The sequence below is a fragment of the Babylonia areolata genome, chromosome 21, assembly GCF_041734735.1.
Source record: "Babylonia areolata isolate BAREFJ2019XMU chromosome 21, ASM4173473v1, whole genome shotgun sequence".
In the NCBI taxonomy this organism is placed as follows: domain Eukaryota; kingdom Metazoa; phylum Mollusca; class Gastropoda; order Neogastropoda; family Buccinidae; genus Babylonia; species Babylonia areolata.
The window spans coordinates 38,300,039-38,325,038 of record NC_134896.1 but is presented as its reverse complement, the minus strand read 5'-3'; the positions used below and the strand labels follow the sequence as shown (position 1 = coordinate 38,325,038).

The following is a 25,000-nucleotide window of genomic DNA, read 5'->3' as shown; positions in this document are numbered from 1 at the left end:
GCCAACTGGTTTGTTTGTTTGTTTTTCCGGGTCTCAAATTATGTGGAGGAAAAAATCCTCTCCCAGTGGCTCAGTAATGGTCCAGGTAAACAAATTTTATTTCGTTTTCTGTTGCTTTCTTCTTTGTTTCCATCTTTATTTTTGTTTTTCTTCGTTTTTATTGTTGTTGCTGCTGCTGTTGCTATTGTTATTGTGTGTTTTGGGGTTTGTTATTTTTTTATATTTAATTAATCTTTCTTTCCACCATTCCTTCTTTCTTACCGTCATTCTTTCTTCCTGACTGTCTTTCTCTGTCCCTCCCTATTTAATTGCTTATACACCCCCACTATTCACTATTCTCAGTGGCGTTGGTGGAAAGTCGCTGGTCCTGATTTGAGTACACACGGGACTGGCCTGTCACTGTGGAGATCAAGACTTTGATGAAACCCCAGCCTGAGGGGAAAGGGGGGAGAGAGGACATCAAAGCTAAATCAGCAACACAACACACCGATCACACGGGGAACGACAGCATGCGCGTTGTACTGTCAGAGCATCACACTAGAAATGTAGAGCAGTTGTAAGGCAGTATATACAGAAGGAGGAGTCTTCTCAAGGGGCAATGTATACACACGCACACACACTCACACATACAAACAACTCCACCCACCACCACCCACACACAAATATGTTAGAGATGAGTTTAACGACCTATCGGCGTAACGCCCTTAAAGTCAAGTTGTTCTGGACAGGTGTCCGCATTTGTCATTAATCGGTGGTAGACAAGTGTTCGATGCTGTGGTCCGTTAACACAAACATAATCCCATAAGCACTAAGTACCTGCATATATTTGCTCAGCCACCAATACCACCCAGAAATTACCTGAAATGACGAAAACCTATGTAGAAATAACCAGAAATGGTACGATGCCACGTTTTTATGCAAACGTGCGTAGAAAAGACCAATAACAACGGAATAATACATAGAAATAGTCTAAAATGACACCGAACTATGTAGAAATGACCAGACTGTTCACAATGCGGTGTCATAGGAAACACTGGGTGACAGCTCACACTGTCCACAGAACGGTGTCATAGGAACCAGTGGGTGACAGCTCACACTGTCCACAGAACGGTGTCATAGGAACCAGTGGGTGACAGCTCACACTGTCCACAGAACGGTGTCATAGGAACCAGTGGGTGACAGCTCACACTGTCCACAGAACGGTGTCATAGGAACAGTGGGTGACAGCTCACTGTTCACAATCAATACAATGCCATGACCAGGGGTTGGGAAATGGACCAAAGCCATAAGCCTGTTAACGGGGTCATGGAAAGACCACCCTGAGGTCCCCAGTCTGTCACAACACGCACACTCCCCCCCCCCCCCACCCGCCCGCACCTCCTCTCTCTCTCTCTCTCTCTCTCTCTCTCTCTCTCTCTCCTCTTCCAATGTTTAATGAATAAGCTGGGTCATAGCGGGGGTCCTTGGGGACTTCCTCACGTGTGTCCATTTGGACGTCAACAGGTGCTTTACCACAGGCAGCAGTAAAAGGTGTTATCGCCATCCATGATCATAATATGCTGCAGCACATCCGGTGAGTCATAATGTCAGTCCGCTGTTGAAAGAAGAGGCTTTTCGAGATCTGTCCGAAGAAAGGTCTTCGTTTTTAGCGGCCATAGTGGAGGTCCAGTTTTTTTTCTGTCTCGTTGTGCTGGCTTGCCACATAATTGTCATAAACGTTTGTGATGGACACAACGAAGAAGCAAACGATGTGTGTGCATACTCTGTCGCTGATGTGAAAGCGATGAAGACCCATGTGGAGAAAGAAAAAGACTGCGAGCGATTGGGTGTTTTGATCCTGAGGGATTTCGGTTCCAGGTACTGCTCGTGAAACACGTCCTTCCATGTTTCCCTTTTCTGAGGTCCGCATATGTGCAAACATGCTGATGCCTTCTTCATTCCCTTTGTCTGAAGATAAGTTATGCACGTTAACTCACTCAGTACGGCCAGTCCTCTCTTCTCCTCTACACAGACCCCTCGGATGTCCAGTGGGTGTCTGAATGACTCAACCTTTAGCTTCCGTCCTCAGAATTGTGGTATTCTTTGTCAACATTCACCTCTTCAGTATAACAGCCTTCCGCTTGCAATATTTTGATGATGGTAATTGGGGTGAAACGCTGTTAACGTCGTCCCTTTCGCCGTTCGTATGGAGAGAGTTAAAGATGTCAGCATTCGTATCGGAATTATGAACATACGCAGCGCACTGTCCCCAGAACGGTATGTGGCTGCCGTGTCTGAACGGTGGAGCCAGAAGGCTTATGCATGATCAGACGGGTGGACGTGGGAACTGCAGGCCCAGATCAGAAAAGAATCGCCGGCTTGTTCATGATCTATCTTACAGTCACAGGAGTGTTGGCACATGCCTTCAGTATATTTGGTGTGTGTGTGTGTGTGTGTGTGTGTGTGTGTGTGTGTGTGTGTGTGCCAGTGTGTGTGTGTGTGTGTGTGTGTAGAGAGAGAGAGAGAGGGGGAGGGGATGTCGGTCTGTGTTCGCGAGCGCGCACGCGTTAAATCATTCACAGCTATAAGTTGTAACAATGGTGGTATCAGATAAGAGGGGAGCAGCAAGTCATACTGCGTGAACTCTCCTTCACACCTCCCTCCCTCTCCAATAAAGCCCGTCAAAACGGGCAGAAAAGTGAGCGTGACAGGACAGAGATCGATATCGATCATAACGGCAGTTAATTAATCACGGCTATTGAGCACGTCTCATTAACAGCCACAGGCTCTCAGCTCATTCATTACCAAAGCCAGATCAGATATAAACACGGCTTTTATTAACTCCCTCAATACCACGCATTTACGGTGCGCCACGTGCAACGGCTGTTCTTTGTCTGCGGTATTTGTAGACCGGGGCAAGCTGCTTAGAACTGGTAACAAAATACTGTATTTGAATGACAGCCAACCACCACATTATTTGTAATATATATATATATATATATATATATATATATATATATATATATATATATATATATAAACAATCAATATCATGAAAATATTGTCAAACATGCATTGCTGCTGTGTATGCTATGATCAATATTCATAAACGATCATACAATACCAGGTTTAGAAACTATATGTTATCAGTATTTATCATAATTGTAGATCAATATTTACATTACTACTTATCGGGTGTTTAATGAACCAAATGTGTAATGAAACAAAATAAAACAGGTTTGTTTTTGTTTTTGTTTTTTTCTGTGTGTGTGTGTGGGGGGGGGGGTTGTTTTTTTTGTTTTGTTTTTTTTTGTGGGGTTGGCTTACAAAAATTATAATGCTTCAAATTGTGATATACTCATACGTCATTGGTTGCAGAAGCAAAAGCTGCACAAAATATAGCAATGCACTCACACCGTGAACACATAGCAGTTATGAGCTGTCGTCGAAACGAATGATGTTGTCAAGGAAAGTGCATTGTAAAGGGGGGCAGCGGCATTTGAGAAGGGACCTGAAGCCGAAATCGGCTCTTCTTTTCCTTTCCAAGACTCGGGAATACTCAGAATCCTCTCTGAGGACTTGCAGCAGTGTTCTTAACCGTTTTTTAGGACAATGCTGTTTGTTGTGTTTAGTACACCCTAATAGTACTGCGTGTTGTGTTTAGTACACTCTAGCAGTATTGCATGTTGCAGTGTTCAGTACACTCCAGCAGTACTGTATGATAGTCAGTCGTGTTCGACTATGACCATCAGAACGGTAGAGGAGGCAACAGCTGTCCCAACTATCTGGGCTAGAATCTTATTTTCGTGGAGAGTGTCTTGCCCAAGTTACATCCCCACTCTCTCGGCCAAGAGGGTTTTAGGACAGTCGGCGTTGGGATGGAAAGGCCAGCCAGCCCCCAGAGTTGTAGCACCAAGAGCCAGCGCAATCTTGCCTCCTTGTTTGAGAGTCATAGTCAGTCCTTCATGAAGCTGTAAATGACTTTCCATTTCAATGCAGAAAACCATTTATCATACAACTCTCACTTTGATGTTGGCCCAACTGTAAGCTTATGTCGACAGTGTAAGTACTGCATGTTGCAGTGTTCGGTACACTCCAGCAGTACAGCATGTTGCGGTGTTCAGTACACTCCAGCAGTACAGCATGTTGAGGTGTTCAGTACACTCCAGTAGTACAGCATGTTACAGAGTACACTCTTAGCAGTACAGCATGTTGCAGTGTTCTTTACACTCCAGCAGTACTGAATGTTGCAGTGTTCTTTACACTCCAGCAATACTGAATGTTGCAGTGTCTCAGCAATTTCCAGCAGCACGAAGCAGGTTGCTGTGTCGTATTTCAGAAAACCAGACACGGCTTTGTTGTGGTCGACCGCCTGTTCTATTCTTAGCACTGTTTGTCCCGACAGCGGCTGACTGGAGGCTGTTTGGTTGTTTGAATGAGGAAGCCCGTGAAGGTCACTGCCTCTGGCGGCGGATGACTCACGGACTGGGTCAAGGTCGAGTGGGATTCATTGATCCAGGCACGTGGCCAGGCCCGCGGAACAAGTCCGCTTTGACGAGGCGATCAGGCGTGGCGGGACGTTCCAGCCGCTCGCCAGTACAGGAATAGCCAGCCTTGCCTGACAGCTGTTCAATAGTCGTTTGGGCGCCTTGTTTATCCAAAGGGAGTTGGCCGGGAGGGAGGAGGGGGGATATGTGGGGAGGGGAGTGCGCAAGGAATGAAAAAGGGAGTGAGGACGGCTTGGGGGAAGGTGGTGGTGGTAGTTGGAGAGAGCTGAACTGCTTTGTAAAGACTGCCATTGTGTGTATTGAAAGAACGCTTCGACAACCATGCTGAAAATGGGTTGTCCGTTTTTGTTGTGTGTTTTTTTTGGGGGGTGGGGGGGGAGACAGGGGAGGTATGTTGACTTCCAGCGACATTTTTGTTTGTTGTTGTTTTTGTTGTTGTTTTGCGATTGTGATTTTTTTTTAAATTGCATATAGGCCACAGGCATCATTACAATTGTATTGGGTTTGGTGGGGATGAGGACGGAGTAGTGGTGACTATATCTTCATTGTACACTCAAATATGCAGCATCACTGAAGTTACATACAACAAAAAGTCCCCAGGGGGGCTTATAAGTTGTAATACATTCACTGCTACCAGTAATGGAAGCTAATGCACAAATCAGTCTTTAATGGGGTTTTTTGCTGGATCTTAACTGAATGGAAGATTTTTTTTTCATGCACATGAAACAACCTATTCTTTCCAATGTTCAGCTGAACATGCACATACATAAGATGATGATGCATTCATTACAATGTTGATAATCCTTTCTTGTCCTCTATGATTGGCTTGGATATACTTAAGAGACTGTTTTGTATGAGACTGTTCGTGCCTCTAGAGCACTGTTCAAAAGAAGAAAATGGTGTCTTCAGTTCCAGAAGAGAGTAATGTGTGTCACTCCTCGTCCTAGACGGGCGCAATAGCCGAGTGGTTAAAGCGTTGGACTGTCAATCTGAGGGTCCCGGGTTCGAATCACGGTGACGGCGCCTGGTGGGTATAGGGTGGAGATTTTTACGATCTCCCAGGTCAACATATGTGCAGACCTGCTAGTGCCTGAACCCCCTTCGTGTGTATATGCAAGCAGAAGATCAAATACGCACGTTAAAGATCCTGTAATCCATGTCAGCGTTCGGTGGGTTATGGAAACAAGAACATACCCAGCATGCACACCCCCGAAAACGGAGTATGGCTGCCTATATGGCGGGGTAAAAACGGTCATACACGTAAAAGCCCACTCGAGTGAACGCAGAAGAAGAAGAAGACTCCTCGTCCTAAACCCTTGTTTAATCGGTTTGGGGGAAAATGATAGAAAAGTAACCAGAAACCCGCAATTCGGCTCATTCATCTTTCCTCACACCCGGGAATAAATAGAAATAAAAATTGTCCAGACCATGGTGCCGCCACCTCAGCAGTGAATTTGTTGATAGTTTTTTGTTGTTGTTGTTGTTGGTTTTGGGGGGGCGGTGGGTGGGTGGAGAGTGGGGTGGAGGGTTCGGTTGAAGATGAAGCCTTAAGGTGTTGCGTATCGTTACGTTTGCCGCTGTGGTGAACAGTGGGAAACCTGCAACTGAAGTCACACACCTGTCCTGGTTTCCCTCGGTGACTCAACTATGACTGAGGGTGGCTTCAGGTGTCAGGATCATCCATTTTGCACTGCTTCTGCCAATGTGTGCTCTGGGTTTCTGGGTCTGCCTGTTCTCTCTCCCTCTCCCTCTCTCTCTTCCTCCTTATCTCTCTCTCTCTCGCTCGCTCTCGCGTTCGCTCTCAGTCTTACCAGCCACTTGTCCTCCGCGAATCTATGATTACAGTGTTCATTGACACAGAGGCTTGGGGTTAAACTGAAAGTGGTGTGTGTGTGTGTGTGTGTGTGTGGCGCGCGCGGTCAATTTTTTAGCACAGGAGCGTTTGCACGATGATACAAATGAACCAACAGAGGTGCACGCTTGGACATGATATTCACATCTTCATTTGTGGCAGATATTGAACACGGTGTGCTCTTACCGTGTGTCTGCTCGTGTTCGGCCCGTCGTTATCCCTCATCTCATTTTATTGCCTGTGGCACTATTACGCCGGTGATGTGAACCATGATCCCTCCTCTCACCGATACTGGTGAAGCCTCAGATCGTTCCAGTCATGAAATACTTGTCTTCGCAGCACTTTGTGTGTACACATGGGAACAGCTTTCATTGCCCTCAGGGTCTGAAACTTTCTGGACGTACTTGTTAATGCCCTGCGAAGTTCATTGCCGCATGGGCCACAGAACACACACACACACACACACACACACACACACACACACAGATTTAACGCCTGTCTCAATCCCCCCACCCTCCCCCCTCCACCTTACGAGCCCTGTTAGGTGAGGTGAAGTAACCGCTTGGCCATTTAACTTTGGAAAAGCTGTGTCATCACTTGACGGCCACTGAGCGTGGAAACCCGTCTCGACACGCCTTCAGAAGGCCAGGGGGACAGTGCTAAGAGAATCGCGCTTCAATTACCACAGCCTTTCGCTCGGAGAGGGAAGATCTGATGTGACCAACATGAACTACGAAACGACACGACTCTCCGCGCGTGGGTTTACTTCAACTTGGGAATTTGCATTGCGGTTGAGGACACAAGGTTGAACTTACATCTCAGGACACAAGAGTTAAATTGCACTTGAAGACACAAGAGGCTCCGATCTTAGAGCCCAGTACTGCAGCGTTAGTTTCTTCTTCTTCTTCTTCGTTCGTGGGCTGCAACTCCCACGTTCACTGGTATGTACACGGGTGGGCTTTTACGTGCATGACCGTTTTTACCCCGACATCTAGGCAACCATACTTCGTTTTTGGGGTGTGTGCATGCTGGGCATGTTCTTGTTTCTATAACCCACCGAACGCAGACATGGATTACACAGGATCTTTAACGTGCATATTTGATCTTCTGCTTGCGTATACACACGAAAGGGGTTCAGGCACAAGCAGGTCTGCACATATGTTGACCTGGGAGATCGGAAAAATCTGCACTTTTTACCCACCAGGCGCCTTTACCGAGATTCGAACCCGGGACCCTCATATTGAAAGTCCAACGCTTTAACAACTCGGCTATTGCACCCGTCCAGCGTTAGTTTAATCCTTACTGCAAGCAGAAGTCATCCTGACGTTGTAAGTGTCACCTAAGTAAGAGACGGAGTACATCATAGCAGGTTGATGGCAGTGATGTCTGTGAACAGGACAGCATCAAGACCGCCCTGCCATGACCAGTTTGGATATCACAGCCTCAAGACTGTCCTTCAGGCACAATGCTGCACAGCAGTTAAGAAATCAGTCGTGTGACACTGGGGACATCGTCATGGAGGCGGCAATTAGGCAACTCTGTGTGGTGATAGCCTCCCAGGGGTGAATGCTGTCCATCAGCAGAGGTTAATGCCGCCAGTACTGCTTTCGTTCTGTCCAGTAGATAGAACTGGTGCCACGACTCCACTTTGGTCTGTGGGTGAAATACATTCATCTATACAAAGACACGTTGCCAGCTGATAGTCCACAACAGCCAGAACTTCCCCTTGGAACGCCACACGGACCTCCCACTAGGACAGACATCAAGGACTTACCCCCTCGTACAACGTAACTTTATCCGAATTGTGACAAAAGCTCTGAACAACTTGACTGTTAGCCAGCAGGTCGTTAAACTCCACCCCACAGGCTGGTGTCCAGTGGTTTTCTTCCTGTGCCGTGTCTCTATTTGAGTTGTGTGACCGTGCTGTGTACCACCCGGTGTTGATCACAGACCGTGTGTTTCCTTCATACTATTCTACATGGACGGTGAGTGGTCTGCAGTGGTGCTGTCTTGTCAGGCTGTCTTGCCGAAGTCAGTTTCTTTTTTTCTTCTTTTATTCGGAATTTCGTTGTGCCTTTTCGTTCCACAAAATTATTTTCGAATGTTTTATGCAGGTGAACCATCTTTGCTGTTGGTTCTTAATCGGAGAGCGAGAATTTGACGGATCAGACACCCCCCTCCCCACCGCAGCCCCTCCCATATATATATATATATATATATATATATATAGAGAGAGAGAGAGAGAGAGAGATGTACTGATGTATGTATAGCTATGTATGACATGCAGTGTCAACTCAATACTGAAAGGAAAGCAACATAGAACAATGTCTTAACACACATGCTCCACAGGAAAAAGCAGAGGGGGTGAGAAGTTGGTGGGGGTGTGTGTGGATAATTTTGAGAAAAAAAAAATAGTTCTGTTGAAATTATTATTGTTGTTATTCTTTTAAACAATATATATGAAAACTGTATTTTCAACGGAGTTTGCCCTTTTCAGCAGAATAGTACAGTAGTCACTCATAGTGGGATGAGCTAAATGTGGTGCTCCTGACGAGTCTGCAGTGGTGTTTAGAAAAAAATGGCGGTCACTGGTGTTTCTAACACCTTATTCCAGATCAGGCCACAGGATCTATGGGCAATATCCACAAATTTTAACCATTAGACGGAATGAGTAGTGTTCACAACAAAGCGTGAACTTGCACTTCGCCAGTCACACATATGAGAAGAGGGAAAGAAATGCGGATATTGTCGATCTATGAAGCTAAAATCATCTGCTTCTTCTGCTGCCTCTCCTTTTCCTCACACTCTGCTCACGAGTCTTCTTTTCTTCTCCTCCTTCAGGGTGCTGAGCGGGGACAGTTCAAAGTGGGAGGTGTTGATGAATATTCATAGAGAGCGATGTCATGGCTTACTCAGGGGTCAGTTGATAGGCGAGCGTGACAGTGACTAAAGAGCATCCTGCAGAAAAGTCTGCGTGAGAAAATTATATCAAGTTACCGCTGAAATGAACTGTGTTCAAACACGCTACCGCCCGCCAAACTGCCGTCAGATTGTGTGGAGTGATGGCCTAGAGGTAACGCGTCTGCATAGGAAGCGAGAAAATCTGAGCGCGCTGGTTCGAATCACGGCTTAGCCGCCGATATTTTCTCCCCCTCCACTAGACCTTGAGTGGTGGTCTGGACGCTAGTCATTCGGATGAGACGATAAACCGAAGTCCCGTGTGCAGCATGCACTTAGCGCACGTAAAAGAACCCACGGCAACAAAAGGGTTGTTCCTGGCAAAATTCTGTAGAAAATCCACTTCGATAGGAAAAACAAATAAAACTGCACGCAGGAAAAAATGCAAAAAAAAATGGGTGGCGCTGTAGTGTAACGACGCGCTCTCCCTGGGGAGAGCAGCCCGAATTTCACACAGAGAAATCTGTTGTGATAAAAAGAAATACAAATACAAATACAAATACCTGTCTATTAACTGCTTTCTCAGTGCCAGCCCGCCACTGACCAATCATCGTTGGATCACACTAACAGAACAAGTCATTTTGTTCAGTATTGCTCAATACAGTCATTGGGTTACTTGTCAAATGAATGAAGTGTGATCAATATAAAAATTCAGAAGAAAATTAACATGTAGAAATACATTGCAAAATAGGTCAACATATAATTGATCTCCTGCACCCCATGCTCAGGGATCCTGACGGATGTAAGCGAAACAAGAGAGGCAAGGCCTTCAAGACCCACTTGTGATAAATTAAGTCCCCTAGCATTAATTACAGAGTAAATTCCCTTTTTTACTATCTGCACCAAAACGTTTGCAAAATAAATAAAAATTCCATGCTTAGCAAAAGAAGTTTCTGTTTGAACAAAAAATGATAATAATGACTCCTCTTGTTGTTGTGTCAGAATAAGAGGTCAAAGTGCCAAGTTTAGAGAATACAAAAAATGTAAATATAACAGTAAATGTAGTTTGCATATAATTAGGCTTCATTTTTTATTTTTTTGTGCCCATCCCAGAGGTGCAATATTGTTTTAAACAAGATGACTGGAAAGAACGGATTTTTTCCTATTTTTATGCCAAATTTGGTGTCAACTGACAAAGTATTTGCAGAGAAAATGTCAATGTTAAAGTTTACCACAGACACACAGACACACGGACACACACACACACACACACACACACACACAGACAACCGAACACCGGGTTAAAACATAGACTCACTTTGTTTACACAAGTGAGTCAATAAAAAGAAGAGTGCGGCATGGGCGTCAGCCCCTCTGTACCTGGACCCAAGCACTGTCAGAACTGTCAGCACTGACACAGGGAAAGCGCTGACGATTATCACATAACTAACATCTATACGGAGATGCGGTTAACTCACTCAGTACGGCCAGTCCTCTCTTCTCCTCTATACAGACCCCTCGGATGTCCAGTGGGTGTCTCAATGACCCAACCTTTAGCTTCTGTCGCCAGAATTGTGGGATTCCTTGTCAACATTCACCTCTTCAGTATAAGAGCCTCCCGCTTGCAGTATTTTGATGATGGTAATTGGGGTGAAACGCTGTTAACGTCGTTTCTTTCGCCGTTCGTATGGAGAGAGTTAACCAAATAATTCATATGTTAAAAAACAAGTGCATGTAAATGACTCTTCTGTCAGGTTAACCAAATAATTCATACAAAAAACTAACTGTACACATGTCTGTAAATTTATGACGGTGTAGGAAACAGGGGACACAAGGCCTTCAGTAAATCAGTGGGTGTCCACTGAATCCTGTCTGATGGAGAGAGCCATTTGTTGTCCCTGACATGGCTCTGTTTTCCTCATCCACATGACACTGGCCACATGTCCGGCCAGTATAAGTGTGACCTGTTCCCCAGGGTGTGTTGTGAGACTGGTCATATGTCACGTCCAGCCTATGGCAGTGACAGTGACACCTGAGTGACAAACGCCACATACAAAGCCACAATCCTGTTACTTCCCAAAAGCCGCCAGAGAACTTAATATTAACACTGGAAGAAAGAAAATGTGAATGAAGAAATCTGTTGGGGAAATAACAAAAACAATAACAATAGATAAATGATTAAACACAGATACACGTAGGTAGGTAGGTAGGTAGGTGATGAAGCCAAGTGTTGCACACTGCAGCACTGACCAACAATACAGCAGAATACACTACAGTAAATGAGAAAAGGAGAGAGAGAGAGAGAGAGAGGTGGAGGGAGGGGGAAGGATGGAGGGTTAAACAGAACTCCATTTGACTGCTTGTGTCCTTTGAGTTGACATGGATTTGTGACGGTGGCTGAACACATACATGTGCGTGCCACAAGCCGTGCACTGCTGGCTTGACTGAAGACAAGGACAGACAACTGTGTACACACTGCATACCGTGACTCAACGTGAACAGCATCCATTCACAGTGTGTGTCGAGGGTCTGTACCGTGCAGTGACTGTCTCTCTCCTTGCACATCACGGGCATGTTCCATTACACTTCAGTTACACCCTCAACAAATCACCCAGAAGAGTGATTCTGTATTCAAACCGCACAAAAGCCTTGTAATCCCACACCCACACTAAAAAGGGTACAGCAATGTTTGCCTGCACACTTAGTGACGAACCCACAGTGTTAAAAAAAAAAAAAAAAAATATATATATATATATATATATATATATATATATATATACACACACCCATGTTAGAATAGTCACCGCAAGTTGTAACACAGGTGTGTGTGTGTGTGTGTGTGTGTGTGCGTGTGTGTGCGTGCAGACCTAGCCACCAGCCCAGAGCGGGAGCTCAGCACGCTGAACGCAGCCATCGTCAACGTGCGCAAGTGGCTGAAGAAGAAACACCACTGTCTGCAGTCACTGCAGCGGCGGGGGCAACAGTCTTCTCCTGTCCGGGGGTCATCCTCAACGGGGGGCAACAAGACACCGTCACACGGGGAGGACAGCGCGCTCAGTCCTCAGGCTTTGCTGGAGGTATGGCCACACTGCTAGCAGGCTCTCCTGTCTGGTCTGTCTGTCTGTCTTTTTTGCCGTTATTGTTTTCGTTGCCAGAGCATTTTACTTGTCTAGAATCAATGGACAGCAAATATAGCTCAACCTATCTTGATAATGGATCAAAGGCCTGATCAGTTAAATTAAAATTATTATAATAAATTATTAAACATTCGGTTTGTTGTTGTTGTTGTTTTATTATTCGTATATTCGTATATTCTGTCGTTTTGCCACTGTGGTGTACTGTTCTGCAGTGTAACTGTCTGTTCTGTATATACACTGTAGTGTACTGTTCTCCAGTTTTACTGTACTCAGTATACTCTGATGTACTGTTCTCCGATGTAACTGTTCTGCCATACCTTACACTGTAGTGTACTGTTGTCCTGTGCAGCTGCCTCCTCTGTCTTTGCACTGTGATGTACTGTTCTGCAATGTAGCTGTCTCTTCTATGTCACTGTGGTGTACTGTTCTCTAATGCAGTCTGTTCTATGTCATTGTGGTGTACTATTCTGTAGTGTAGCTGTTCTGTGTCACTGTAGCCGGTGTACTGTTCTGTAATATTCTATGTAATCTGTTCAATGAAAATGTGGTGTGCTGTTCTCCAGTGTAACTGTATGTTCTATGTCACTATGGTGTACTGTCTCTAATGAAGCTGTCTGTTCTGTCACTGTGGTGTACTGTTGTGAAATGTTGCTTTCTATTCTGTTTCACTGTGATCTACTGTTCTCCAGTGTAGCTGTCTGTTCTATGTCACTATGATCTACTGTTCTCCAATGTAGCTGTCTGTTCTATGTCACTGTGATCTACTGTTCTCCAATGTAGCTGTCTGTTCTATGTCACTATGATCTACTGTTCTCCAGTGTAGCTGTCTGTTCTATGTCACTGTGATCTACTGTTCTCCAATGTAGCTGTCTGTTCTATGTCACTATGATCTACTGTTCTCCAATGTAGCTGTCTGTTCTATGTCACTGTGATCTACTGTTCTCCAGTGTAGCTGTCTGTTCTATGTCACTGTGATCTACTGTTCTCCAGTGTAGCTGTCTGTTCTATGTCACTGTGATCTACTGTTCTCCAGTGTAGCTGTCTGTTCTATGTCACTATGATCTACTGTTCTCCAGTGTAGCTGTCTGTAGCACTCAATCCCGCTGTGCTCCTGCTGTATTCTGTATCGCTGTACAGCACTGCATGCAGCCATGCATGGTGTATTGTTACGTTGATTGTGGTGTGCTGTTGTGTTGTCGCCATGATATTAAATTACTTACCTTTCGTGAAAACAGCGATCCATAAATTTGGTGAATGCTTGTCAGACAACCGGCATGTTGTCAGGTTGTATTTTGGGGATATTCAAGACGAGAGAGAGAGAAAGTGTGTGTGTGTGTGTGTGTGTGTGTGTGTGTGTGTGTGTGTGTGTTCCCGCGTGCGTGCGCCGCAGTATCACCTTTCAGTTTCTGTTTTTTAACCAAATTTGAACGGTGTGTGCCATGATCATTTGTGAAAGCGAGCTGGCTGGTCAGGTATCCTTACTTGCTTGGTTTATTGAATTAGTACGTTAGCTGAGTTGTTGGTATTTACCTGCTCGCTGGTTAAGGTAAGGGGGTGACGTGGGACTGACGTTGGAGGGACATTGCTATGCTCTTTTTGGTTGACTGGGTGATTTTTATGTGAATTTAGTTGTGCGATTTTTGCTTGTGTTCCCACTCAACGTTCTTCTTATACACCAGTGTACACCTGGCATCGTATTCGCTGTGGTATGTTTAGAACCCTTTTCAGTTTAACGTCTTTCAACTTTAACTGATTTGAGATGTTTACAACCTCTAATAAACTGCATGCCCACTGTTCAGTTGATGGAGTTCTGTCTTGCAGGAGGTTTCAGATTTGGCAGACAATTTAATTTCTCGCCCAAGTTACAGGCCAGAGAGCAATCTGTTTTTGATTTGTTTTTTACTGGTTCATCTGTTGCCAGGCTGATTGTAGTAAATTAGTTGAAGTAGTTCGCTGAAAGACCAAAATATTTGCGTTGGTGTTATTCATAAACTTCGGGATAATGTGGGGTGTGACCATACGACAGTCGTCATTGTCACTCAGTCTCCATTGTGGAGTGTTGGCGTCGAGGTAACGTGTCCGCATAGGAAGTGAGAGAATCTGAGCACTCTGGTGCGAATCACATCGGCAGTCGCCAGTATTTTCTCCCCGGCCTTCGCCAGACTTGAGTGGTGGTCTGGACGCCAATCATTCGGGTGATACCATGAACCTAAGTCCCGTGTGCAGCATGCATTTAGCGCACGTAAAATAAGCCACGGCAACAAAAAGGGTTGTTCTGGCAAAATTCTGTAGAAATTTCCCCATCGATAGGAAAACAAATGAAATTGCAGGCAGAAAAAAAAGGGTTGCGCTCGTAATGTAGCGACGCGTTCTCCTTGGGGAGAGCAGCCTGAATTTACACAGAGAAATCTGTTGTGGAAAACAGAGTAATACAATGCAATGCAGTGCAATGCAATGCAATACAGTACAATACAATGCAATACATGGGGCACAGGGGAGCTGCTGACAGGACCGTGTGTTGGAGACGTGAGCTGTGGATCCCGTCGCGTGAGGTGCGTGAGGCTTCGTCCATTGGCTGATTAAAGTGGTACCGGTAGAGTTGTCCTCCCTGGAGCAAGGAATAGGAAATGCCAGAGGGCGACAGATACAACACACTTCGTATCGCTTTCATCCCTCCCTGAGTCACTCACGGTTCAGTTATCAGGGCGTCATCAGGTTGAATTACGATGCTGCGTTGCATTGTGTGCTCTGTGTGTGTGTGTGTGTGTGTGTGTGTGACGTCCCGGCTGTGTGTGTGTATGTGTGTTTGTTTGTGTTATTTTTTCTTTTCTTCAGTTCAGTTCCGTCTTTTGTGAGTGTTATTTTTCTTTTCTTCACTTCAGTTCTTTAATAATTGCTTTCCTGTGTTACGCTTTGGAGTGAACTGTCTTGCTATGGACTGGTAGTTTTAAGCTTGGAGGAAAATCAGTTTAACCAAGGGGCGCCGAAATACGAAATGGTCTTACTGACGGGAGGGAGAGGGATGTGGGGAAGTTGCACGAGCTTCTAGAACGTGACCCACTTTTTCGGGGTCAGTGCCAGGCATTGGGGCGGTCTTTCTCGTATCATCATTGATCTTGTTTTAGAAATTTCAGTGGTTGGCAGACAGGCCGATATAATCACCAATACTTTCCAGTTTCAGTTTCTCAAGGAGGCATAAGTCACTGTGTTCGGACAAATCCATATGCGCTACACCACACCTGCTAGGCAGATGCCTCGGTGACCAGCAGCATAACCCAACGCGCTTAGTCAGGCCTTGAGTGCATGCATATGATTATGTTTGTGTACCTATCCGAGTGGATTTCTTCTGCGGAATTTTGACAACACTCTCGTTGCCATGATTCTTTTTCACTGTGTGCCAAGTTTGTGCTGCACGTGGAACCTCGGTTTATCGTCTCATCCGAACGACTAGACGCTCAGTTCGATTTTCTAGTCAAATTTTGGAGAAAGGGCGAGAGCGGGATTTGAAACCAAACCCTCACGGATTCTGTATTGGCAGACCAGTGTCTTAACCATTCCGCCACCTTCCTCCTCATACAAAATGGGGCGAGATGGACAACCTTGACATTCAAGACGAACGTCAACAACATACTGGTCAGCAGCAGCAGCCCGTATTGTCGTGTCAGGGTGGTCAGTGATGGTGGGAAGGTGAGGTGGCGGTCAGCAGACCTGGCTGATCGACAGGAGCGTGCAGAAAGCTGTCAGCTGTCGGTTGCTGTCACCGCTGCTGTCACTCCTGTCGGCTCAGGTGACAGATTCTCTGCCGCCTCTGTCACCTCCCTGTCTCCCGCCCCCTGCCCCTCCTCCTGTGTGTGTGTGTGTGTGTGTGTGTGTGTGTGTGTGTGTGTGCGTGCGTGTGTGACGAGTCCTCTTCCATTTGACCATTGTGCACTGATCTAGTATAATATCTCTGCGGTGTCCGTTTTGCGGCCCAGTTCCAGAGCTCTCTGTCGTACGTTTATCAGTTGGCTTATAATGGGCATTGTTCAGGATTTACTTTCACACACACACACACACACACACACACACACACACACACACACACACACACACACACACACACACACACACACTGGCACACGGCACACACACAAACACACACTGACATACCCTGGCGCACACGCACACACGTGTGCGGGGTCACAGAGAGAGAGAGAGAGTTATGTTCCAACGGGTGAAAATCGCTTTGGAACACACTGAGATTCACCATCAACGTTCGGCATCCCAAGTCCCTTCTTGGTTTTGCTTTCTTGATGTTTCTTGATGGTCGGTTAGGTTGTTGGTTTTTTTGTTATTGTTGTTTGGGCTGGGTTTTTTTCCACCTACTTTCCTTAATCAACCTGTTGGCCACGTTTCCTCGGTGCATTGTCCACTGATGCAGACAAGGCACAGAGAGCGGGGGGCAGGACGGGGACACAGAGCGATAATGACGGAATGATTCGCACTCAGTGAAGCGGTAGCACTGTCCGGCACACATGCTGTTCTGGAGCACTACATGGCCCGAGTGGATGACAGTCGCCGTGTGTGTGTGTGTGTGTGTGTGTCAGTGTGTGTGTGGTGTGTGTGGTGTGTGTGTGTGTGTGTGTGTGTGCTGGTAATCAGGGCGGCTGAACACTTAACGTGGTCAGTATCCAGTTTCCAGTTGTTCATTTCAGTTCCAGTTTTATGGAGGTGTCAGAGCGTGCGGACTGATCCATATACGCCACACCACATATACTGTAATTTTCTTGTGAATTGAGAGAGTTACCACTCTTTATTATTTGTTAATCGTTTCATTTCCTGGCCTCATGATTTGTTAATTTCCAATTGAAAAACCACCGAGGCAACCAGTGTGTTTGTTCTGTATTGTTCATGTGTTCTGTGTGGCTTGTTCAGGATTAAAGAGGCTATGCCAGTCTTGAATAAAAGCTCAGAGAATTTGTGTTTGCACATTTCTTCTGTCCTTGCTGCTGTGTGCACATGTCAAATGATCGGTATAAGGACAGGCCCGGCGCTTCCTTTTTGAGGAGGTGTCTGGGTTTGTTCCAGTGTACCTTTTATTTACCTGTGTGCTAGCTGAATCGGTAGCGTTAGCAGCACTGACTTTAAGTTGTGTATCTTGTGAATGGAGAGAGTTACCACTCTTCACTAAAGTTGTGTACCTTGTGAATGGAGAGAGTCACCACTCTTTACTATTTGTTAATAATTTTCTTTTAATTACAAAAAATTAAATTATCTTTAAAATGTCGGGAGGGGGAGGGCCGTGGGGAGGGGGGGGGGGACATATGACTGATCTTCGGATAAACCCAACGCACTGATCAGGCCATGAAACCCAGCCCTAGGTTTGTGTAAAACATTAACACAGGTGTTTGTTTTTTTTAAGGGGGTAAATAGTAAATACAATGAAATATAGTAAATTGAAAGGTACGTCATATAGTGTGCTGATAACAGAAAACAACTACGCATAATATATGTGTGTATGGTCATTGGCAGAAACTGGAGTGTGCTAAAAGGAAAGGTGCCAGGTATCGCTCACTATCAGTATGTATAAGTATCAGCTGATCAGTATCACGTAGGCTGTACGTATGCAGTCATTTGATTATATATATATATATATATATATATACTACGCAGCGTCCTGATTGATGGAGTACACGTCATTCCTGACATTCCTCACTCCACGAACACACAGCGTAATCATCAGACACTTCAGCTTAATGGTAGACGTCTCTCTCTCTCTCTCTCTCTCTCTCTCTCTCTCTCTCTCTGTGTCTCGCACACACACACTGACACACAGAAACACACACACTGATACATACACACACTGACACACACACACACGCGCGCGCTCACACACACACATACTCACGCACAGTGACATACATTCACACGCACAAACACACACACACACATTGATGCACATACACTCCCCCGCCCCCCCCCCCCCCCACACACACACACACACACACACACTGATACAATCACACACACACACACACACACACACACACACACACAGAAGAGTGATTTTGAAGCAGTACCAGTATCAGGACCGAAATAGTGGAGAGAGAGAGAGAGATGGAGGGACCATTGTGTGGGTCGTTCCAGCTGTTCGGTCAGCCCACTCAGAACAGAATGCATTATGGACAGGTGTACAGGTCAGTGGGTTGATATAGGTGTATGCATTAAATTATAATTGTATCAGTGTTTGCGCCCTCTGACATGCATATACATAATTAAAAAACAAAAAAACAAAAAAAAGCATCGTCAGCATAAACGTCAGTGGTTCAGCCAGAGGAGATAAATATATATACATTATATACACTTGTTATATGTAATTATTTACACAGACACACGCACGCACGCACGACACACACACACACACACACACACACACACACACAGAAGAGTGATTTTATATATTTATATAGATCTATACACCTGTATATACATATATACATACATACATACATCAGTGTATAGCCAGGTCAGTCGGTACATCTATACATACATACATCGGTATAACAAGTCAATCGGTCATCCCAGGCAGGCAGTGGGCGGGTTGATAATATTGCCTCTCTTCACCGATTTCATTTCATAGCAAAAGAGAGAGAGAGAGAGAGAGAGAGAGAGAGAGATGTTCTTTAGCTGTCCTGCAGACTGCTATCATTCCCAGTGCACGGCTGTCAACATGGTTTGGGACATCAACTTTCGTTATTTGTGAAGCGTGAATAATGACTCAGACCGACACAAAACCTGCTGCATTCAGCCGTGTCTTGTCTTTTTCGTCCAGTGTGCAACACCAGTATTCCGTTAAAAAAAAAAGAGAAGAAAATAAATGACAAAAAAATCCCCTTCTTTTGAATTTCACACACACACTCTCTCTCTCTCTCTCTCTCTCTCTCTCTCTCTCGACCCCAATCCGTCCCCACCCCTCTTGGATGTCAAAGAAGTGAACGTGGTGAACGTGATCATGAAGTGTTTCATTCTGTTCGGAGCAGTAAGGTGATGACTAGTGTGAAGGTTGAACAGAAAAGTCAGAGACTGTGTGGAAGACATCTCACGCGCGTAGTAAGATTTATGTCGTTTGACAGAGTGTCAGTCGTCCATGTGTCACAATTTCCAAAGACAAAATAATTCACCACCGGTGTTCTGAAGTGGGGTTTATGGTCGCTTGTGTTTTGATCCCTACCCTACCCTGCTGTCCGGCCCCACCCGATATCCCTGCTCTCCGGCCCCACCCGATATCCTCGAGCCTTACACACTTCAGTGTAAAAAAAAAAAAAATATATATATATATATATATATATATATGTGTGTGTGTGTGTGTAGCCGTGTACTGAGTGGTTACTGAAGGGGTACGGCACAAAAGACTTAACTAAATATGATTGAATGAATTAAAGGATAGACAAGATCCCACGCACAGGCCAGGAACATATAGAGGCCAGTCACAAATGGGTTTTCTATTGTTTTATTTACATAAAAAGAGAAGACCTAAAAGAAGAAGACAACTAGGAGAAGAACTAAGAAGAAGAAGAGAAGATAAAAAGAGAAGAACTAAGAAGAAGAAGACTAGAAGAGAACTAGTCTAAGAGAAGACAGTGCCACTACACGGCAAGAGACAAAGGGAGCAGGTGCTGGCCGCGGCTGGCTCGGGTGTGGAAGTGACCACTCATCACCCGCTCGGCCAATTTATACAAATTAGGCGAACTACAAAGACAATCACGTGGGCTGCAAACCAGATCGTCACTAATCTGAAGAAATCTGATGAGAACTGTGCTTGTTACAAGGTGTTCAGTGACAGATTTCTAGATGACTACTGAACCGATTTGCATCGGATAAGTTGCAAAAGAAAGAGCTCAACGCCTACTTTATAATGAGTGTAAAATGAAGTGTTGATTATTTAATATGAATTTATAATCTTAATTTAAGTCACCTGAACAGGGTCAGTTTTAACGAGCTCGTCGCTGAAAATTACAAACTGCGTTAAATCAGTTTCACGTAGGCGAACATAAATGGAATAGATTTAAAGATGGAATTAAGACGATTCTGCCAATATATAATACTAGTAGTTTACTGATCTGACAAAAGAGCTATTAATTAAATACTGTGGAACAGAAACACAAGTTTGCTCCCAGCCAATGACGTATCACGACGCAACACTGGTCGAGCAGTCAGCAGGTGGTCTGGCCAGGACAAAATGATGTAAGCAGAGTGACGTCACATATTGTGCAAGGATCAGGAGGGGAAAACGTCGTCTGCTCTGGCTTGTGCGTGAATAGTGTTGGAGCAAGCATAGCGCGCTTGGTCACATATATATATATGTATATATATATATATATATATATATAAGATTGGAACGCTTGTGTCAATTTAGGATGAAAAGATTATTAAACAGCCATCGCATAACTGTCCCTTGGAATTCAGTTTCTTCATGAAACGACAGTGGACACTCAGTCAGGTATACACGTGTCAGGCGCACAGCCTGACAGCAGTCGCCCACTCGGAGCCTGGCACAGACCGTCCCAACGTTGTTTTAAAAAAAAAAAAAAAAAAAAAACTCGCAGTAGTTGGGCCATGATGCCACGCCGTGCACAGCGGTGTACAGAAAGGGGTTGTTGCCGTGCAATCTGCACAGGGGAGCAGCAGCAGTCCCAGAGACCACTGAACCGTGACGGGGCTGTCAGTGCAGCCAGTGGCCCGTGCAGTCAGTCAGTCCCAGCCGTCCTGTTTGGCCACTGGGCGAGAAAAAGATTGTTGTTGTTGTTGTTGTTTCTTTTTTCTTTTTATAGGGACTCGTGGTCATGGCTATATAGCTGCCGGGTCTGTGTCTACACGTGACTGGCCGTCTCGTGCCCTTGCCACCTGGACTGCACGCATGACATAGTGGAAGGTGTCAAGGTCCACTGAGATACACCTTGAACTGTACTAACGCTGATTCATTGTGCAGACAGTATCTCGTCACTGACCCCGGCCTTTCTAACGCCCCCCCTCCCCCCCCCCCCCCCCCCGGCCCTCACTCTCTCTCTCTCAGTATCTCTCCCTCCCTGCCCTCCCCCCCTTTTCCCGAAGAAAACAAACCAAAACAAAACAAAAAAACTGTAAGTGCTTTATGTTTCATGTCAGTAGACGTGATTGGTCCAACCTTTGTAATATTATTTTTGTGTGCCGCGTTGAGGACTCTACTGTGCGCTTGGAGATTATGTGGTATGAGTGACGAACCTCTGGATGCACAATCAATTTTCAGTCGGATGAATAAAGACGTAATGTACTCAGTGTTTATTTGTCCCCCAAACCAAGACTGAACAGGATACAGGACCTGTAAACTAGTGGCAATGTCCACATTTCTTCCCCTCCACTCCTCTGTGTGACTGACGTAGTGAATGCCCAGTCATTGTTATGACCACATACTCATTCCGTCGGGAAACTGAAATGTGGCTGTTGCCACGTAAATCAGATATCTATCAAACCGGCAGAACATTTCATCCCTAACGATCCTGTTCTGGCCCTGCCTGGTGTGCTCTGGAATGCCACAGACCTTATCTTGTCACCGATGTCAGTGACGGCAGCGTTAAACGATCGTCATGCTGCAGGCGCGCTGATCGTGAGAAACTGATGCGTCGCTTACTCTCACACTTGTCAATTAATTTAAACGTCACAGCTCTGAGCAGATGTAACTATCATGACACCACGTCAGTGATAGGTCTTGTCGGTTGCTGGGTTTTCATTCATTCTCTCAATGCAGCACGTTCACTGGCCAGCTGTCACGTAATAGTCGATGTGGGTTTCTGTGACTTCTCTACTGATATAAAAATAGATTCTTATTCTTCTTTTCTTCTTCTTCTTTTTATTTTATTTTATTTTATTTTTATTTTATTTTAATAAATATTTCTTTCCTTCAAGTTAAATATCATTAGACAGTACCCCAACTCAGTGACGTGTGCGATCGGATTCAAGTTAAGAATTGCTATTGTTGTAGATCACTTGTTAGTTGTTAGGATGAAACGATGAACCGAGGTTCCGGTGACCCGGAACATGGACAGCATACACAAACGGCAGCACATGTAAAATAACCCACGATAACAAAAGGGTTGTCCCAGACAAAATTCTGAAGAAAAAAAATCCACTCCAATATAGACGTGTGTGTGTGTGTGTGTGTGTGTGTGTGTGTGTGTGTGTGTGTGTGTGTGTGTGTGTGTCAGTGTGCCGATGTGTGTGTGTGTGTGTGTGTGTCACTGTGCCGATGTGTGTGTGTGTGTGTGTCAGTGTGCCGATGTGTGTGTGTGTGCGTGTGCGTACCTTAAGTCTGACCGTGACAACATGACACAGGAAACGAATGATGAGTGCCTAAAGGTGGATGTCGGTTGAGTCTTCCCACTGAGGTAGCCTGGGAGTTTCTTGTGCAACTGAGCCGGACTTATAGTGCCAGTGTTTGTAAAGCGCTTGGCGGCGAAATTGGTATGGTATATAAGCCATATCAACAACAACAATAATGATAATTAGTAATAATAACAATACTGGATCAGAATGCACACCTGAACTTGATCTCAGGGTCTTTTCAAGTTCGTTATTCATCTTATGCTTCAATCGGTATATACACGTGTCCCTCCAGTCTCCCGCCAGCTATCATGCAGTGCGTAACACTGAGTCCTCAGCTGAGTCGCCCATACAAGGCAAAGTCGAGGACAGGCAGATACTGAAGCCAACATTCTTGCGTTTTTATGATTATGCGGTCTTTGCCGTGTCAGTCAACCTCGATCCGCACCAAAACATGCAAGTGTATGAAAGTGGCCCAGGATCTGAAACTTTTGAACTTTTCTCGTTTCAGTGACACGGCCGGATTTAAAGTTGCAGTTTCATTTTCTCAAGGAAGCTTCACTGCGTTCGGACAAATTCATATACACAGCACCAAATCTGCCAGTTTGGAAGATGCCTCACCAGATTGAAAGAACGACCTAAGTGCAGACATTCCAGCGAATAATCTAGCTGTTCGTTCAGAACTGCCTTGCATTAGACCTGCTCTTGTGCACCCCCCAACCCTCCTCGCACCTCCCCCCCCCCTCTTCCCCCCAAAAAGGGGGGGGGAATTTTTAAAAAAATTAAAAAAAATAATGAAATAATAAAATAAAAATAATAAAAGTCCTCTTTCTGTCTGTCCCGTGTGTGCCAGTAGCAGTACACTGCTCACCACGTGGGCACCTGTTGTCGTCCACAGCGCACTGCGCTGGGTCTTACACAGGCGCCGAGTGGCTGGCCCTTAGCGCGCAACAGCCAATCGCACAAAGCCTTGTGAATGGTTTCAGCCGACAGGCAAGTGGCGGCCATTCGGCACCATGACCCTGTAGTAGGCCAGGGTAGTGTGCTTTGTTAACCGATTACTTTCTCTCGGATTAACCTATACCGCTAGGAGCTTCACCGACGGTTTTATGAGGTGAGACCTTTGAACTCATGAACGTTCGCATGTATCATGTTTGTACCGTTGAAGCCCCACCTCTCTTGCTTTCTGATATGGAGCCGAGTCGATCGACTGGTGGCTTTCAACAGACGACTGGCTGCATGCTGTGTCTCCAGTTGATGCTTAGCTCAGTGCTGGCATTCAAGGCAGCTGCTGCTCGCTGCTAGTCTGTCCTAGAGCCCGATTCTGTGACTCATTCTTCCCTCCTTTCCAAAATGTCAGCCTTTGCGACAAGGAACAAGTGGTTTTGTGTGGGAGGAAGGGGTGTGTATGGGAGGAGGGTGTCGAAAACGTCACCCCGCCCCCTCTCAGCTAAGCTGTTCCATGCCTAAACTTGGGGTATTAAGATTCTGGTTTACATACAGGATCTCATGTACAGTATTTAGAGTAATTCCCCCATCCCCATAGGCCTATCTCTCTAACTCTACTTCATGCTTCCTCGCTCCTAGTCATAGTCTTATTCTCTCAGGTGCTTGCCTGCTCTCATTCGCTTTTGAACATGCCTGCTCTCTCTCTCTCTCTCTCTCTCTCTCTAGCTTCACTCACTCCTTCCCAACAAGCTCAATGCAGATAACATCATGATCAGCAGCATGCCTCCCTATCAGACTGCAAAAACAAAACACCACCATCACCAAGGAAAACAAAAAAAGAAAAACAAAACAAAACGCCACTATGCTTTGTTGTGAAATTCAAGCATTCTTGACTCAGAGAGGAGAGGGTCAGGTGATAACACCGATTTCAGTTTGCTCTTGACATAAGCCAGCATTCATGAAATGTATTCACCACTCCCAACAGTTGGAAGTTATGTAACAAAATTCATTGTTTTTGTGTACATATGATGATTATATATTTTAGTTATATTATTACTCATAGAAATTGCCTAGTCATATATTTATATGTTCAGATCCTATACAAAATGTATTAGCATCTGACATAGAACTACTTTATTGAATTCAGTCTGTCAGGTATCGAATGGGAGAACATGAAAAATCATTAACATGTCATATCATACAAGTATAATTTATGACGAAGTTACTGATAATGATACATCATTTCACATTATTACATAAAGTTCTGTGTAAAGTAATGTATGTTATACTTATAGGGAATGCACCAGATTAAAATGGATTTCATGGACATGAAACAAATTGTA

The 25,000-nt window shown here is 45.1% G+C and overlaps 1 protein-coding gene across 2 annotated transcripts in view; it reads left to right on the top strand.

The window, feature by feature from the left end:
* The window catches only part of LOC143296731 (uncharacterized), a 154,819-nt gene that overhangs the window by 24,329 nt on the left and 105,490 nt on the right, over positions 1-25,000 (top strand). For both annotated transcript variants that reach the window (XR_013057160.1, XM_076608788.1), the window contains exon 3: positions 12,103-12,314. Coding sequence is in view for 1 of the 2 variants with exons in the window: in XM_076608788.1 (XP_076464903.1) it covers positions 12,103-12,314 (212 nt within the window). In the remaining variant the exon portion in view is untranslated. The remainder of the gene's footprint in view (positions 1-12,102; positions 12,315-25,000) is intronic.